Genomic DNA, 18808 nt, shown 5'->3' on the forward strand with positions numbered 1-18808 from the left:
CTATAATACTGCCCCTATGTACAAGAATATAGCTACTATAATACTGCCCCCTATGTACAAGAATATAACTACTATAATACTGCTCCTATGTACAAGAATATAACTACTATAATACTGCCCCTTATGTACAAGAATATAACTACTATAATACTGCTCCTATGTACAAGAATATAACTACTATAATACTGCCCCTTATGTACAAGAATATAACTACTATAATACTGCTCCTATGTACAAGAATATAACTACTATAATACTGCCCCTTATGTACAAGAATATAACTACTATAATACTGCTCCTATGTACAAGAATATAACTACTATAATACTGCCCCTTATGTACAAGAATATAACTACTATAATACTGCCCCTTATGTACAAGAATATAACTACTATAATACTGCTCCTATGTACAAGAATATAACTACTATAATACTGCCCCTTATGTACAAGAATATAACTACTATAATACTGCTCCTATGTACAAGAATATAACTACTATAATACTGCCCCTTATGTACAAGAATATAACTACTATAATACTGCCCCTATGTACAAGAATATAGCTACTATAATACTGCCCCTATGTACAAGAATATAACTACTATAATACTGCTCCTATGTACAAGAATATAACTACTATAATACTGCCCCTTATGTACAAGAATATAACTACTATAATACTGCTCCTATGTACAAGAATATAACTACTATAATACTGCCCCTTATGTACAAGAATATAACTACTATAATACTGCTCCTATGTACAAGAATATAACTACTATAATACTGCCCCTTATGTACAAGAATATAACTACTATAATACTGCTCCTATGTACAGGAATATAACTACTATAATACTGCCCCTATGTACAAGAATATAGCTACTATAATACTGCCCCCTATGTACAAGAATATAACTACTATAATACTGCTCCTATGTACAAGAATATAACTACTATAATACTGCCCCTTATGTACAAGAATATAACTACTATAATACTGCTCCTATGTACAAGAATATAACTACTATAATACTGCCCCTTATGTACAAGAATATAACTACTATAATACTGCTCCTATGTACAAGAATATAACTACTATAATACTGCCCCTTATGTACAAGAATATAACTACTATAATACTGCCCCTATGTACAAGAATATAGCTACTATAATACTGCCCCCTATGTACAAGAATATAACTACTATAATACTGCTCCTATGTACAAAAATATAACTACTATAATACTGCCCCTTATGTCCAAGAATATAACTACTATAATACTGCTCCTATGTACAAGAATATAACTACTATAATACTGCTCCTATGTACAAGAATATAACTACTATAATACTGCCCCTTATGTACAAGAATATAACTACTATAATACTGCCCCTATGTACAAGAATATAACTACTATAATACTTCCCCTATGTACAAGAATATAACTACTATAATACTGCTCCTATGTACAAGAATATAACTACTATAATACTGCCCCTTATGTACAAGAATATAACTACTATAATACTGCCCCCTATGTACAAGAATATAACTACTATAATACTGCCCCTATGTACAAGAATATAACTACTATAATACTGCTCCTATGTACAAGAATATAACTACTATAATACTGCCCCTATGTACAAGAATATAACTACTATAATACTGTTCCTATGTACAAGAATATAACTACTATAATACTGCTCCTATGTACAAGAATATAACTACTATAATACTGCCCCTATGTACAAAAATATAACTACTATAATACTGCCCCTATGTACAGGAATATAACTACTATAATACTGCTCCTATGTACAAGAATATAACTACTATAATACTGCTCCTATGTACAAGAATATAACTACTATAATACTGCCCCTTATGTACAAGAATATAACTACTATAATACTGCCCCTATGTACAAGAATATAACTACTATAATACTTCCCCTATGTACAAGAATATAACTACTATAATACTGCTCCTATGTACAAGAATATAACTACTATAATACTGCCCCTTATGTACAAGAATATAACTACTATAATACTGCCCCCTATGTACAAGAATATAACTACTATAATACTGCCCCTATGTACAAGAATATAACTACTATAATACTGCTCCTATGTACAAGAATATAACTACTATAATACTGCCCCTATGTACAAGAATATAACTACTATAATACTGTTCCTATGTACAAGAATATAACTACTATAATACTGCTCCTATGTACAAGAATATAACTACTATAATACTGCCCCTATGTACAAGAATATAACTACTATAATACTGTTCCTATGTACAAGAATATAACTACTATAATACTGCTCCTATGTACAAGAATATAACTACTATAATACTGCCCCTATGTACAAAAATATAACTACTATAATACTGCCCCTATGTACAGGAATATAACTACTATAATACTGCTCCTATGTACAAGAATATAACTACTATAATACTGCTCCTATGTACAAGAATATAACTACTATAATACTGCCCCTTATGTACAAGAATATAACTACTATAATACTGCCCCTATGTACAAGAATATAACTACTATAATACTTCCCCTATGTACAAGAATATAACTACTATAATACTGCTCCTATGTACAAGAATATAACTACTATAATACTGCCCCTTATGTACAAGAATATAACTACTATAATACTGCCCCCTATGTACAAGAATATAACTACTATAATACTGCTCCTATGTACAAGAATATAACTACTATAATACTGCCCCTATGTACAAGAATATAACTACTATAATACTGTTCCTATGTACAAGAATATAACTACTATAATACTGCCCCTATGTACAAAAATATAACTACTATAATATTAATAATTTTCTCTGTAATCTATTACATTTAACCATTTAATGGAGTTGTTTTAGGATCCTCGCTTTCTTTTTTGGGATGCACGAAACATAAAGGTACAGTATAATGACAGTCCTTGTTCTCCTCCTTTTCTTGGCTGTAATCTTGATATTATCACATCGCAGCGGTCATTTATGGGATTGAGGTAACAGGAAGGGACCCGTCAGTGCCATGTCCGGCAGAGCTGACGTTCCCTGTATTTGGCCGCTGTCCCTCTGTCCGGGCCTTGGAGACTCGTTAACTATTGTGCTCGTCTCATTAAAATCCTTTGAACATTTTTTCTTTTCATGTTTATTAATTGAGATTTGACATTTCTGAGTTTTCCACTTACTGATTTTGCTCACGTAGGTAAGAATGCAAATGTGAATGAGAGGAAAGCGGCCATGAAAACCGCCGAGGAGTTCATACAGCAGATGAATTACGCCCGCAATACTCAGGTACTGCTGTTGTCTTCCTCCCTGTTACTTCCATTGTGTCTTCATTAGAACCCATGGTGGGCATAATATAAAATAAAGAATACTATGTCGCCTCCTAGTGGTAAAATAATGTCATACCATTTGTGAGATGCTTTTATTGTTCCTATCAGTGCTTGTGGCACAAATGTCCGTATTACATAGAGAAAAAGTTTGGAAACAGATTAACCTGCTCCCAGGTGACTTTGTCTGGACAGCCCAGTGCTGGAGGTGACCCTGTCTGACTTCTAGATCAGTGGTCTCCAGCCTACGGGACCGCAAGGTAGTACTATCTGTGCCTAAATTATTCACAGCTTTAGAAAGAGGCAGTACTATCTGTGCCATCTTATTTATGGGACAAGATTTGGAAGTAGTACAGTCTGTGATTATATAAAAGAGATAGTGGTTGTACTTATTGTTATATTTTGTTATGTTTTGGCCGACACTATTTATATCAAGAGTCAGGGAGGCAGTACTGTCTGTATCTACATCATTTACAAGGAGAGTCAGGGAGGCAGTACTGTCTGTGCCAACATCACTTACAAGGAGAGTCAGGGAGGCAGTACTGTCTGTACCTACATCATTTACAAGCAGAGTCAGGGAGGCAGTACTGTCTGTACCTACATCATTTACAAGCAGAGACAGGGAGGCAGTACTGTCTGTGCCAACATCATTTATAAGGAGAGACAGGGAGGCAGTACTGTCTGTACCTACATCATTTACAAGCAGAGTCAGGGAGGTAGTACTGTCTGTACCTACATCATTTACAAGCAGAGACAGGGAGGCAGTACTGTCTGTACCTACATCATTTACAAGCAGAGTCAGGGAGGCAATACTGTCTGTGCCAACATCATTTACAAGGAGAGTCAGGGAGGCAGTACTGTCTGTACCTACATCATTTACAAGCAGAGTCAGGGAGGCAGTACTGTCTGTACCTACATCATTTACAAGCAGAGACAGGGAGGCAGTACTGTCTGTGCCAACATCATTTATAAGGAGAGACAGGGAGGCAGTACTGTCTGTACCTACATCATTTACAAGCAGAGACAGGGAGGCAGTACTGTCTGTACCTACATCATTTACAAGCAGAGTCAGGGAGGCAATACTGTCTGTGCCAACATCATTTACAAGGAGAGTCAGGGAGGCAGTACTGTCTGTACCTACATCATTTACAAGGAGAGTCAGGGAAGCAATACTGTCTGTGCCAGCATTATTTCCAAGGAGAGTCAGGTAGGCAGTACCGTCTGTACTTACATCATTTGGGTCGCCCTCCCGGGCCGGTGTCCGGGGAATGTGTCACAGCAGCGGTAACCCGGTCCGTGGCCCTGGGCGCTCAAGTCAATGGTGGTTTTGTAATGTAGTTTATATGGATAGTTCGTGACACCACCTGTGGTGTTTGGCAAGCAAGATGGTAAGCCAACGCTGCATGCAGATCCACTGGGACTGATGATATGGTGCAGCAAAGATGGTGTAGCTCCCCACAGGTGGAGCTGTAGTCCCAGGGCAATGTAGTTGTAATAAATCAGGAGAGGCGGTGTGGAGGATGGTACCCAGATGTAGTGGTGCTGAGTCGGTTGGCGCGAGAATGAATGGAGGACACCAGGGCTTGCAGTTTCAAAGCTTTACTCACAGTTCATGGAACACACTGGTGCCTGCCTCCGTGCTGTGTCCTCCGGGGCAGAGACTCAATCAACCCCCCGGGCAAGTCAGGACTCTCCTCTCCAACACTCCGCCAACATGTACCTTTCTGAACAACTCCGCCAATGCGCCTTGTGGTGTGAAGCACTCCAGTACTTAGTTACCCTGGAATGCCTCTTGACAGATGTTCCTAGGACTCTACTTGCACGGTAGACAGCTGTAGCCTGCTTCAGGGACGCCTCACTCCTGGCTCTCTATCTGTGTTGCTGTTGTGCCTCAAGTCTTAGATGGGAGTAGTGCATTTACAGCCAACTACTCCACCGGTGTCTGCTGCAGAACCATAAGTGTCCATACAACCTCGGGGACCAACCCACATCTCCTCTCTGTTCTCGCTACTCCTTCATTCCGTACTTGTCTTTCTTTCCTATGGAAGCTTAGGTTGCAGTTCTCCGTCTTTCTCCTTCTGTTCTCTTTCCCGTGCCAGCTGGCTCAGATCACTGAGGCAGCTGCAGCACTCCTTCCTCGGACCCGTCCTCAGACTCTCCTGACTGACTGTCCTACTCCCGCCTGACCTCCTGTCAGACTGACTTGTAATTCTAAACCTTCCCCACCTTTTATATGGATCTGAACTCCACCCACCTCCCAGCACATCCAGTGTTCCAAGCAGGGAACCACCAGAGGTGCTCTGCTACTCTCTAAGCACTGAGCCGCTATGTGGTTGTGCAGAACTACCCAGTTGTGTGGGGTGCGGGTATGGGAGCGTGGAAAGGAGTTCCAAACTTACCAGGATGGTGGGGTACCACACCTTAGGCGAAGGCGCAGTACCTCTGTAGCGACTGAGCCTCAAGGGCGCCACACATTTACAAGGAGAAACAGGGAAGCAGTACTGTCTGTATCTACATCATTTAAAAGGAGAGTCAGGGAGGCAGTACTGTCTGTACCTACATCATTTACAAGTAGAGTCTGGGAGGCAGTACTGTCTGTATCTACATCATTTACAAGGAGAGTCAGGGAGGCAGTACTGTCTGTACCTACATCATTTACAAGGAGAGTCAGGGAGGCAGTACTGTCTGTACCTACATCATTTACAAGGAGAATCAGGGAGGCAGTACTGTCTGTACCTACATCATTTACAAGGAGAGTCAGGGAGGCAGTACTGTCTGTACCTACATCATTTACAAGTAGAGTCTGGGAGGCAGTACTGTCTGTACCTACATCATTTACAAGGAGAGTCAGGGAGGCAGTACTGTCTGTACCTACATCATTTACAAGGAGACTCAGGGAGGCAGTACTGTCTGTACCTACATCATTTACAAGGAGAGTCAGGGAGGCAGTACTGTCTGTACCTACATCATTTACAAGGAGAGTTAGGGAGGCAGTACTGTCTGTACCTACATCAATTACAAGGAGAGTCAGGGAGGCAGTACTGTCTGTACCTACATCATTTACAAGGAGAGTCAGGGAGGCAGTACTGTCTGTACCTACATCATTTACAAGGAGAGTTAGGGAGGCAGTACTGTCTGTACCTACATCAATTACAAGGAGAATCAGGGAGGCAGTACTGTCTGTACCTACATCATTTACAAGGAGAGTCAGGGAGGCAGTACTGTCTGTACCTACATCATTTACAAGGAGAGTTAGGGAGGCAGTACTGTCTGTATCTACATCATTTAAAAGGAGAGACAGGGAGGCAGTAATGTCTGTATCTACATCATTTACAAGGAGAGTTAGGGAGGCAGTACTGTCTGTATCTACATCATTTAAAAGGAGAGACAGGGAGGCAGTACTGTCTGTACCTACATCATTTACAAGTAGAGTCTGGGAGGCAGTACTCTCTGTACCTATATCATTTACAAGGAGAGTCAGGGAGGCAGTACTGTCTGTATCTATATCAATTAAAAGGAGAGTTAGGGAGGTAGTACTGTCTGTACCAACATCATTTCCAAGGAGAGTCAGGGAGGCAGTACTGTCTGTACCAACATCATTTCCAAGGAGAGTCAGGGAGGCAGTACTGTCTGTACCTACATCATTTACAAGGAGAGTCAGGGAGGCAGTACTGTCTGTACCTACATCATTTACAAGGAGAGTCAGGGAGGCAGTACTGTCTGTACCTACATCATTTACAAGGAGAGTCAGGGAGGCAGTACTGTCTGTACCTACATCATTTACAAGTAGAGTCAGGGAGGCAGTACTGTCTGTACCTACATCATTTACAAGGAGAGTCAGGGAGACAGTACTGTCTGTACCTACATCATTTACAAGGAGAGTCAGGGAGGCAGTACTGTCTGTACCTACATCATTTACAAGGAGAGTCAGGGAGGCAGTACTGTCTGTACCTACATCATTTACAAGGAGAGTCAGGGAAGCAATACTGTCTGTACCAACATCATTTACAAGGAGAGTCAGGGAGACAGTACTGTCTGTACCTACATCATTTACAAGGAGAGTCAGGGAGGCAGTACTGTCTGTACCTACATCATTTACAAGGAGAGTCAGGGAGGTAGTACTGTCTGTACCTACATCATTTACAAGGAGAGTCAGGGAGGCAGTACTGTCTGTACCTACATCATTTACAAGGAGAGTCAGGGAGGTAGTACTGTCTGTACCTACATCAATTACAAGGAGATTCAGGGAAGCAGTACTGTCTGTACCTACAACATTTACAAGGAGATTCAGGGAAGCAGTACTGTCTGTACCTACATCATTTACAAGGAGAGACAGGGAGGCAGTACTGTCTGTACCTACATCATTTACAAGGAGAGTCAGGGAGGCAGTACTGTCTGTACCTACATCATTTACAAGGAGAGTCAGGGAGGCAGTACTGTCTGTACCTACATCATTTACAAGGAGAGTCAGGGAGGCAGTACTGTCTGTACCTACATCATTTACAAGGAGAGTCAGGGAAGCAATACTGTCTGTACCTACATCATTTACAAGCAGAGTCAGGGAGGTAGTACTGTGTGTACCTACATCATTTACAAGGAGATTCAGGGAAGCAATACTGTCTGTACCTACATCATTTACAAGGAGAGTCAGGGAGGCAGTACTGTCTGTACCTACATCATTTATAATGAGAGTCAAGGAGGCAGTACTATCTGTACCTACATCATTTACAAGGAGAGTCAGGGAGGCAGTACTGTCTGTACCTACATCATTTACAAGGAGAGTCAGGTAGGCAGTACTGTCTGTACCTACATCATTTACAAGGAGAGTCAGGGAGGCAGTACTGTCTGTACCTACATCATTTACAAGGAGAGTCAGGGAGGCAGTACTGTCTGTACCTACATCATTTACAAGGAGAGTCAGGTAGGCAGTACTGTCTGTACCTACATCATTTACAAGGAGAGTCAGGGAGGCAGTACTGTCTGTACCTACATCATTTACAAGGAGAGTCAGGGAGGCAGTACTGTCTGTACCTACATCATTTACAAGGAGAGTCAGGGAGGCAGTACTGTCTGTACCTACATCATTTACAAGGAGAGTCAGGGAGGCAGTACCGTCTGTATCTACATCATTTACAAGGAGAGTCTGGGAGGCAGTACTGTCTGTACCTACATCATTTACAAGGAGAGTCAGGGAGGCAGTACTGTCTGTACCTACATCATTTACAAGGAGAGTCAGGGAAGCAATACTGTCTGTACCTATATCATTTACAAGGAGAGTCAGGGAAGCAATACTGTCTGTACCTACATCATTTACAAGGAGAGTCAGGGAGGCAGTACTGTCTGTACCTACATGATTTACAAGGAGAGTCAGGGAGGCAGTACTGTCTGTACCTACATCATTTACAAGGAGAGTCAGGGAAGCAATACTGTCTGTACCTACATGATTTACAAGGAGAGTCAGGGAGGCAGTACTGTCTGCATCTATGTCATTGACAGGAGGAGCAGAACTATTCAGTACATTTGGCGAGATTACGGTATGGTATACAGGATTTATACGCTTCTTATGGTTTTTCTCTAAGGATCCCATTTATTCGTGCAGATTATTCCTAATTTACTAAATTGATGAAGGTGCTGCTCCAAGTATGGAACAGGTCTGGAGTTGTAGCCTCTGAGTTTATTGAATGTGCAGCCATCATCATCATCATCGTCATCATCATCATCACTCCACCTAAATCCTGCCCCTCCAGCATTATATGACATCATGGCTGATCAGTGCAGCACTAATCCCAGCAGATTACAAGTCCGGACCGGCTCACACATCTGACGCTCAGAGTTCTCTCCATAGCAAGAACCTGATTTAAAGGAACAATGAACATTAACCAATTAGGGGTTGTCCCATTAGAAACAATGTCACGAAATGGACCTTTCCCAGTCTGTAATCCCTGGCAGACCACCTGGTATGGCCAGTAGCACTGTATGGCGTGTATTATATGGACTGATCAGGTTTCACTCTATTTTGGCCCCTTCAGGGGGGTCCGAGCTGGCCGCCTCCCATTCATATGGAGAGGACATTGTAACTGACAGCTATTTTGGGGAAGACTTTATCCCCCTCTTCGCTCCGGCTGGAGATGCTGGCAGAGATGCCCCTGGGTGTATGTGCATAAATTGTGTCCTTTTTGGATTTTACAACCAAAAAAATGTAACTGTTGGGAGTCAAAAAGGAAAGTAGAGGTGAAGCCTCTCTCTCTAGTACCCCAACATACAGCACACCCGATCTCAGCTTCCAAATTCTCAGCAGTTTTCTGATATTACGCACCTTTCTCAGTAGATCGCAACCAATTGCCTGAAGCATCTCGTTGTCATTTCTTCTAGATCCAAGTGATTCCGGAAGGAGGGGAGACTCCCATTTTTAAACAGTTCTTCCGAGATTGGAAGGATCGGGACCAGAGTGACGGCTTCGGGAAGGTTTACGTCACAGAACGAATAGCTCAAATTCAGCAGGTCGATTTTGACGCCTCCAAACTTCATGAATCCCCAGAAATGGCCGCCCAGCACAATATGGTGGATGACGGATCTGGAAAAGTCGAGGTTAGACTGTCTCTTATGATCCATATGCAAATTTCCTCTTCATAGAGAAAGAACTTGAACTCTAGCTCTACCTATTGTGGAGTATGGACCTCTAGTCCTCTTATTCTATGAAGAGACAATTTGCATATTTAATTTCCCAGAGGAACATGCATGCCATTTAAGTCTCCTCACTCTGACATGCCAGGCCTGGTTTGTCACTCTCCACAAGGAGAAATGTTACTCCATAGATCCCAGTCTTAAGCCTGTAACCTAGCCAAATCAGATCTCATATTTGCACTGATGAGGGGCAATACCCTGAAACACTGTGTCTGCAAATTGAGGTTCTGGTTCGGCTTTTATTCTAAGTTATGTGACAAGACTTGTTAAAGGGTCAATATTGACTTTTAGGATCGCTACTTCCAATAGGGGGCACTAGAGTTCTAGCCCTCTTCCTCTCTGAAGAGACAATTTGCATATTTAATTTCCCAGAGGAACATGCATGGCATTTAAGTATCCTCACCCTGACATGTCAGGCCTCATTTGTCACTTTCCACAAGGAGAGAAACATTACTCCTTAGATCCCATTCTTAAGCCTCTCACCTACCCAAATCAGATCTCATATTTGCACTGATGAGGGGCAACACCCAGAAACTCATGTCTGCAAATTGAGATTCTGTTTTGCCTTTTATCCTGAGTCATGTGACAAGACTCGTTAAAGGCTCAATAATGACTTTTAGGCTTGATACTTCCAATAGGGGTCACTAGAGTTCTAGTTCTCTTACTCTCTTATGCTCCAGTCACATCCAGAGCTGCATTTTGAATTCTGCAGTAGCTTCCTGTTATTAGTGACCTCAGATTCTCTTTTTTTTTCTCTGCTTCCTTTAGATTTGGCGAGTTGAGAGCAGCGGACGAATCCCTGTAGACCCGGGGACCTATGGACAGTTTTTTGGAGGAGACTGTTACATTATTCTCTACACTTACCCCAAAGGACAGATCATATACACCTGGTGAGCTGAGGTGTCTCTTAGGGTAATGTACGGCGGATTAACCAGCATTAAAGGGATGTTCTCAACTTATAAAGTGATGCTTTAAGATCAGAGGGGGGCTGACCTCTGACCTGTGTGGTACTTTTCTTAGCAGTGAGATGCTGCAATACTACAAAAAGTATGTCACCGGCGAGTACGGACCAGTCCGCAAGACGATATGAAGGCTGAACTAGCTGGAGTGGTGCAGTCTTTTTAAAGAGGGGGTGCTGAGAATCGTCACCTTATGGATTTAAGATGCATTGACCAACGCGTGATAAGCCCTTCAATATCCATAGTCCTGATGGTCTAGGGCACTAATATTGTATTTCCTTGTGGTCTAGGGCAGAAAATGCCGCACAAAACTTGATGGTCTATTTTAAAGGATATATAAAGAGTGTATATATGTAATTTTCTGGAAATCTAAAGTACAATAGAGACAATCTAGAGTACATAAGGGAGTGAATATTGTGTTCCCTGGTGGTCTAGAGCAGGGGTCCTCAAACTTTTTAAACAGGGGGCCAGATCACGGTCCCTCGGACCATTGGAGGGCCGGAATATAGTTTAAAAAAAATTAGGACCAAATTCATATGCACACTGCACATATCTTATTTAGAAATAATAAAACAAAATAGGAACAAATACAATATTAAAAATGAAGAAGTAGTTAAATCATCAAACTTACCGATTTTTTGGGCTCTTCGAATATTCTACACTTCGAGTCAATTTTTTCTCTTTCTTGATATCATTGTAATTGCTAATAGTAAAATACCAACATATATACAGCGCTACAAAAACAATATACCAGCAATAAAATTTCCCACACAGAGACATACAGACTGCACTGCCCATCAATGCAGCCTGATCAGTGCCCATCAATGCAGCCTGATCAGTGCCCATCAATGCAGCCTGATCAGTGCCCATCAATGCAGCCTGATCAGTGCCCATCAATGCAGTCTGATCAGTGCCCATCAATGTCTGATCAGTGCCCATCAATGCGGCCTAAGCAGTGCCCATCAATGCAGCCTGATCAGTGCCCATCAATGCAGCCTCATCAGTGCCCATCAATGCAGCCTGATCAGTGCCCATCAATGCAGCCTGATCAGTGCCCATCAATGCAGTCTGATCAGTGCCCATCAATGCAGTCTGATCAGTGCCCATCAATGCGGCCTAAGCAGTGCCCATCAATGCAGCCTGATCAGTGCCCATCAATGCGGCCTAAGCAGTGCCCATCAATGCAGCCTGATCAGTGCCCATCAATGCAGTCTGATCAGTGCCCATCAATGCGGCCTAAGCAGTGCCCATCAAGGCGGCCTGATCAGTGCCCATCAATGCAGCCTCATCAGTGCCCATCAATGCAGCCTGATCAGTGCCCATCAATGCAGTCTGATCAGTGCCCATCAATGCGGCCTAAGCAGTGCCCATCAAGGCGGCCTGATCAGTGCCCATCAAGGCGGCCTGATCAGTGCCCATCAATGCAGCCTCATCAGTGCCCATCAATGCAGCCTGATCAGTGCCCATCAATGCAGTCTGATCAGTGCCCATCAATGTCTGATCAGTGCCCATCAATGCAGCCTGATCAGTGCCCATCAATGCAGCCTGATCAGTGCCCATCAATGCAGCCTCATCAGTGCCCATCAATGTCTGATCAGTGCCCATCAATGCAGCCTGATCAGTGCCCATCAATGCAGCCTGATCAGTGCCCATCAATGCAGCCTCATCAGTGCCCATCCATGCAGCCTGATCAGTGCCCATCAATGCAGCCTCATCAGTGCCCATCAATGCAGCCTGATCAGTGCCCATCAATGCAGCCTCATCAGTGCCCATCAATGCAGCCTGATCAGTGCCCATCAATGCAGTCTGATCAGTGCCCATCAATGTCTGATCAGTGCCCATCAATGCGGCCTAAGCAGTGCCCATCAAGGCGGCCTGATCAGTGCCCATCAAGGCGGCCTGATCAGTGCCCATCAATGTAGCCTGATCAGTGCCCATCAAGGCGGCCTGATCAGTGCCCATCAATGCAGCCTGATCAGTGCCCATCAATGCAGTCTGATCAGTGCCCATCAATGCAGTCTGATCAGTGCCCATCAATGCGGCCTGATCACTGCCCATCAATGCGGCCTGATCAGTGCCCATCAATGCAGTCTGATCAGTGCCCATCAATGCAGCCTGATCAGTGCCCATCAATGCGGCCTAAGCAGTGCCCATCAAGGCGGCCTGATCAGTGCCCATCAATGCAGCCTGATCAGTGCCCATCAATGCAGCCTGATCAGTGCCCATCAATGCGGCCTGAGCAGTGCCCATCAATGCGGCCTGATCGGTCCCCAATAGGCAGCACAGTCCCCAATAGGCAGCACAGTCCCCAATAGGCAGCACAGGGCCCCAATAGGTAGCACACGGTCCCCAATAGGCAGCACAGTTCCCCAATAGGCAGCACTCGGTCCCCAATAGGCAGCACAGGTCCTCAATAGGTAGGTACAGGTCCCCAATAGGCAGCACAGGTCCCCAATAGGTAGCACAGGTCCCCAAAAGGTAGCACAGGTCACCAATAAGGCAGGTAAATGTCCCCAGTAGGTAGCACAGGTCCCTAATAGGCAGCACAGGTCCCTAATAGGCAGGTAAATGTCCCCAATAGGTAGCACACGGTCCCCAATAGGCAGCACAGTTCCCCAATAGGCAGCACTCGGTCCCCAATAGGCAGCACAGGTCCTCAATAGGCAGGTACAGGTCCCCAATAGGCAGCACAGGTCCCCAACAGGTAGCACAGGTCCCCAATAGGCAGCACAGTTCCCCAATAGGTAGCACTCGGTCCCCAATAGGCAGCACAGGTCCTCAATAGGCAGGTACAGGTCCCCAATAGGCAGCACAGGTCCCCAACAGGTAGCACAGGTCCCCAATAGGCAGCACAGTTCCCCAATAGGTAGCACTCGGTCCCCAATAGGCAGCACAGGTCCTCAATAGGCAGGTACAGGTCCCCAATAGGCAGCACAGGTCCCCAACAGGTAGCACAGGTCCCCAAAAGGCAGATAAATGTCCCCAATACTTAGCACAGGTCCCCATTATGCAGCACAGGTCCCCAATAGGACCCGGAGTTAAAAAGAAAAAAACAGTACTCACCAATGTCCCCTGCTGCTCTGAAGAGGCGCCCGCTCATCTCCATCTTCTTCCAGCACAGGCGGCGTGACGTGATGATAATCACGTCGGCTGTGTGGTCTCTGCTGCATACTGAGGGCTGCTCAACGCCTTTCCTCGGCGCCTCGTCCCGCCCGCGATAACAGGGCCCGTCAACCCTGTAATCAGTGCAGTTTAATGTCGGCCTGGCCCGGGGCCGGATAAAAGGCCGTAGTTTGAGGACCCATGGTCTAGAGTGAAATACTGGATTGATATTTAATAATCTTTGGAATCTAAAGAATTAAATAATTTGATCCCTGCTTGTTTAGACGATATGAGTGAAAAATACTATATTCCCTGGTGGCCTAGATTAAAACAGGAGGTGTTGGTCTTGGATATATAAGGGATGAAATATTCCCTGGTAGTTTAGTGTATGGGAGTGAGAAAATACCATGTTTCCTGGTGCTCTAGAGTAAAATAGAGGCTGTGTACCTGGAGGTGTAGGCTACACAATGGTTAATATGGCATTCCCTGTTCCCTGGTGGTCTAGAGTAAATAAGAGGGTTAATATCTAGCGGTTTGCGGTATAGAAGGGAATTAGTATTTTATACACTTGTAGTCTACAGTGAAAAAGAGGATTGGTACCTGGATGACATATAATTAATAATATTGTGTTCCCTGGTGGTCTAGTGGGTGGAAGTGACTTAAAATTTTGTTCAGGTAGTCTTGAGTAAAATAGAAATTTAGTGCCAGTTACTACACGAAGGAGTTAATATCTCATCTGCAAATGGTCTAGAGAAATAAGAGTTTGATATCTGATGTTCTAGGTAATATGAGAGGATTCTTATATTTTTTTCTCTGACGGTCTGATGTAAATAAGAAAGTTAGTACCTGTGAAAAAAAGGTATATAAAGGCGCTAATATTTTGTCCCCTGGTGGTCTAAGGTAAAATTGAGATTCGGCACCTCGTTATCTGGTATAACTTAGGGAGTACAGGATACAATGGAGGTTTTGTGCTTTAGATTGAAGGGTTGGAGTAAGATAATAACTTGTTCCCTGGCGATTGACGCCACTTTGCTTATTCAGTTGTTTTTGTCCTGCTGCTCTATAACATGACGCCATTCTGATTCTCTGTCTTTACTCCTCTCCAGGCAAGGAGCGAAGGCCACGAGGGACGAGCTGACCACCTCAGCCTTTCTGACCGTGCAGCTGGATCGCTCTCTGGGGGGACAAGCAGTCCAGGTCTCTGTCAATGTTACCATCATGTACAATTACACAACTTACTGCTATTAGACAGATGTATAAGACAGAGAAGCCCAGAAACCAGGCGAAATGTGTGCAGAACTAAATGTTATGCCTGGCATGGAACTGTATACAATGAGTGCAGCTCTGCAGTATAATACAGGATGTAACTCAGGATCAGTAATGTAATGTATGTATAGAATCATAGAATCATAGAATCATAGAATCGTAGAGTTGGAAGGGACCTCCTGGGCCATCTGGTCCAACCCCCTGCTCAAAGCAGGATTCGCTAAATCATCCCAGTTAGATGTCTGTCCAGCCTCTGTTTGAAGACTTCCATTGAAGGAGAACTCACCACTTCTCGTGGCAGCCTGTTCCACTCATTGATCACTCTAACTGTCAAAAAGTTTTTTCTAATATCTAATCTGTGTCTCCTCCCATTCAGCTTCATCCCATTGCTTCTAGTCTTTCCTTGTGCAAATGAGAATAAAGTTGATCCTTCTACAATGTGACAGCCCTTTAGATATTTGTAGACAGCTATTAAGTCTCCTCTCAGTCTTCTCTTTTGCAAACTAAACATTCCCAAATCCTGCAACCTTTCCTCATAAGACAGGGTTTGCAGACCGGTCACCATTCTGGTCGCTCTTTTCTGAACTTGCTCCAGTTTGTTGATGTCTTTTTTAAAATGTGGTGCCCAAAATTGGACACAATATTCCAGATGAGGTCTGACCAAAGAGGAGTAGAGGGAAATAATTACTTCACGTGATCTAGACTGTATGCTTCTGTTAATACATCCTAGAATTGCATTTGCCTTTTTTGCTGCTGCATCACACTGTTGACTCATATTCAGTCTGTGATCTATTAGTATACCCAAGTCTTTTTCACATGTGCTGTCACTTAGCCCTATTCCTCCCATTCTATATATGCTTTTTTCATTTTTATTGCCCAGATGTAGTACTTTGCATTTCTCCCTGTTAAAAACCATTCTGTTAGTTGCTGCCCACTGCTCCAGTTTATTTAAATCTTTTTGAATCCTCTCTCTCTCTTCTCTAGTATTAGCTATCCCTCCTAGCTTTGTGTCATCAGCAAATTTAATCAGTTTACCCTCAATTCCTTCATCTAAATCGTTGATAAAGATGTTGAACAATACAGGGCCCAGGACAGAGCCCTGTGGTACCCCACTTGAGACATTCTTCCAACTGGATGTGCAGCCATTTACGACCACTCTTTGGGTCCGATCACTAAGCCAGTTATGAATCCACCTAACAGTTGCCTTGTCCATTCCATACTTAGTCATTTTTTCAATAAGGATTGTATGAGAGACTTTGTCAAATGCTTTGCTGAAGTCAAGATATACTATATCTACAGCATTTCCTTGATCCACCCAATCAGTAATACCATCATAGAAGGAAATTAAATTAGTCTGACATGACTTATTAGTTACAAACCCATGCTGACTCTGTTTAATCACTTCATTCTTATCCAGGTATTGACATACATGTTGTTTAATAATTTGTTCAAAGATCTTTCCTGGTATAGAAGTCAGACTCACCGGCCTATAGTTGCCTGGGTCCACCTTCTTCCCCTTTTTGAAGATAGGAACAACATTTGCTCTTCTCCAGTCTTCTGGCACTTCTCCTGTTCTCCAAGAATTTTCAAAGATTATAGAGAGGGGTTCAAAAATGTCTTCTGCTATCTCCTTCAGTACTCTGGGGTGTAATTCATCTGGACCTGGAGACTTGAATACATTTAGGTTAGCTAAGTGTTTCCTCACTATCTTTCTGTTTATAGATATCCTGGATTCTTCTATTCCCTTAATAGGACAGTGAATAACAGTTGATGTTACATTTCCTTTCTGAGAGAAAACAGATGCAAAATAGGAATTTAAAAGTTCAGCCTTCTCAACATCCTGTCTTACCATTTCATCATTTTCATCCTGTAAAAATCCTATAGCATCTTTGACTTTTCTTTTACTTTTGACATATCCCCAAAATCCTTTATTATTGCTTTTGACATCTCTTGCAAGCCTCAATTCATTTTCAGCTTTAGATAATCTGATTTGTGCCTTGCAGGTTCTGCAGACAGCATTATATTCTTCTTTAGATATGCCTCCTTCTTTCCATTTTATAAACATTTTTTGCTTCCTTTTTAGCATGTGCTTAAGTTCTGTGTTCATCCATCCTGGTTTCCTTAAATGCTTCCTATTCTTCCCTCTTTTCGGAATTGTTAACAACTGTGCTTTGAGAATTTCATTTTTCAAGATTTCCCATCCTTCCTGGACATTTTTGTCTTTAAGGATATCCAGCCATTGGATCCCTCCAATTCTCTTTCTGAATCCCTTAAAATCTGCCTTTCTGAAATCTAACCTTGACGTCTGAGTCTTCACAGGTCTTCCGCCTCTAGTTATCCAAAATTCTAAAATAGCATGGTCGCTACCTCCTAGGGTCCCAGCCACTTTTACCTCCTCAACCATTTCCTCCCTGTTTATAAGGATTAGATCCAAGGTAGCAGTTCCCCTTGTTTTCTCCTTTACCTTTTGGAAGATAAAGTTGTCAGCAAGAGAGGATAAGAATTTCCTTGACCTGTTAGTTTTGCCTGAGAGAGATTCCCAACAAATGTCTGGATAGTTGAAATCTCCCATGACAACTATGTCATATTTTTTGGAGAACTTGGCCATTTGATGCATAAAGAGTTCATCCATATCTTCAGCTTGCACAGGCGGCCTGTAGTAAATGCCTACAATGGTGTCCTTTCCATTGTTCTGTCCTTGTATTCTTACCCAAACAGTACACAGTGACTGCACCAGCAGAATAGTGAGTGCAGCTCTGGAGTATAATACAGGATGTAACTCAGGATCAGTAATGTAATGTATGTACACAGTGACTACACCAGCAGAATAGTGAGTGCAGCTCTGAGGTTATAATACAGGATGTAACTCAGGATCAGTAATGTAATGTATGTACACAGTGACTGCACCAGCAGAATAGTGAGTGCAGCTCTGGGGTTATAATACAGGATGTAACTCAGGATCAGTAATGTAATGTATGTACACAGTGACTGCACCAGCAGAATACTGAGTGCAGCTCTGGAGTATAATGCAGGATGTAACTCATGATCAGTAATGTAATGTATGTACACAGTGACTGCACCAGCAGAATAGTGAGTGCAGCTCTGGGGTATAAAACAGGAGGTAACTCGGGATCAGTAATGTAATGTATGTACACAGTGACTACACCAGCAGAATAGTGAGTGCAGCTCTGAGGTTATAATACAGGATGTAACTCAGGATCAGTAATGTAATGTATGTACACAGTGACTGCACCAGCAGAATAGTGAGTGCAGCTCTGGAGTATAATACAGGATGTAACTCAGGATCAGTAATGTAATGTATGTACACAGTGACTGCACCAGCAGAATAGTGAGTGCAGCTCTGGGGTTATAATACAGGATGTAACTCAGGATCAGTAATGTAATGTATGTACAC

The 18808-nt window shown here is 42.9% G+C and overlaps 1 protein-coding gene across 1 annotated transcript in view; it reads left to right on the forward strand.

Annotated features, from left to right (window-relative positions):
* SCIN (scinderin) overlaps positions 1 to 18808 on the forward strand; it is a 110778-nt gene that overhangs the window by 71784 nt on the left and 20186 nt on the right. The window contains exons 7-10 of the mRNA XM_073582125.1: positions 3256 to 3344; positions 9755 to 9970; positions 10835 to 10956; positions 15234 to 15324. Coding sequence (XP_073438226.1) covers positions 3256 to 3344; positions 9755 to 9970; positions 10835 to 10956; positions 15234 to 15324 — 518 coding nt within the window. The remainder of the gene's footprint in view (positions 1 to 3255; positions 3345 to 9754; positions 9971 to 10834; positions 10957 to 15233; positions 15325 to 18808) is intronic.

This window comes from Dendrobates tinctorius, unplaced genomic scaffold (assembly GCF_039654945.1).
Source record: "Dendrobates tinctorius isolate UK_male_01 unplaced genomic scaffold, ASM3965494v1 ptg000070l, whole genome shotgun sequence".
Classification (NCBI taxonomy): domain Eukaryota; kingdom Metazoa; phylum Chordata; class Amphibia; order Anura; family Dendrobatidae; genus Dendrobates; species Dendrobates tinctorius.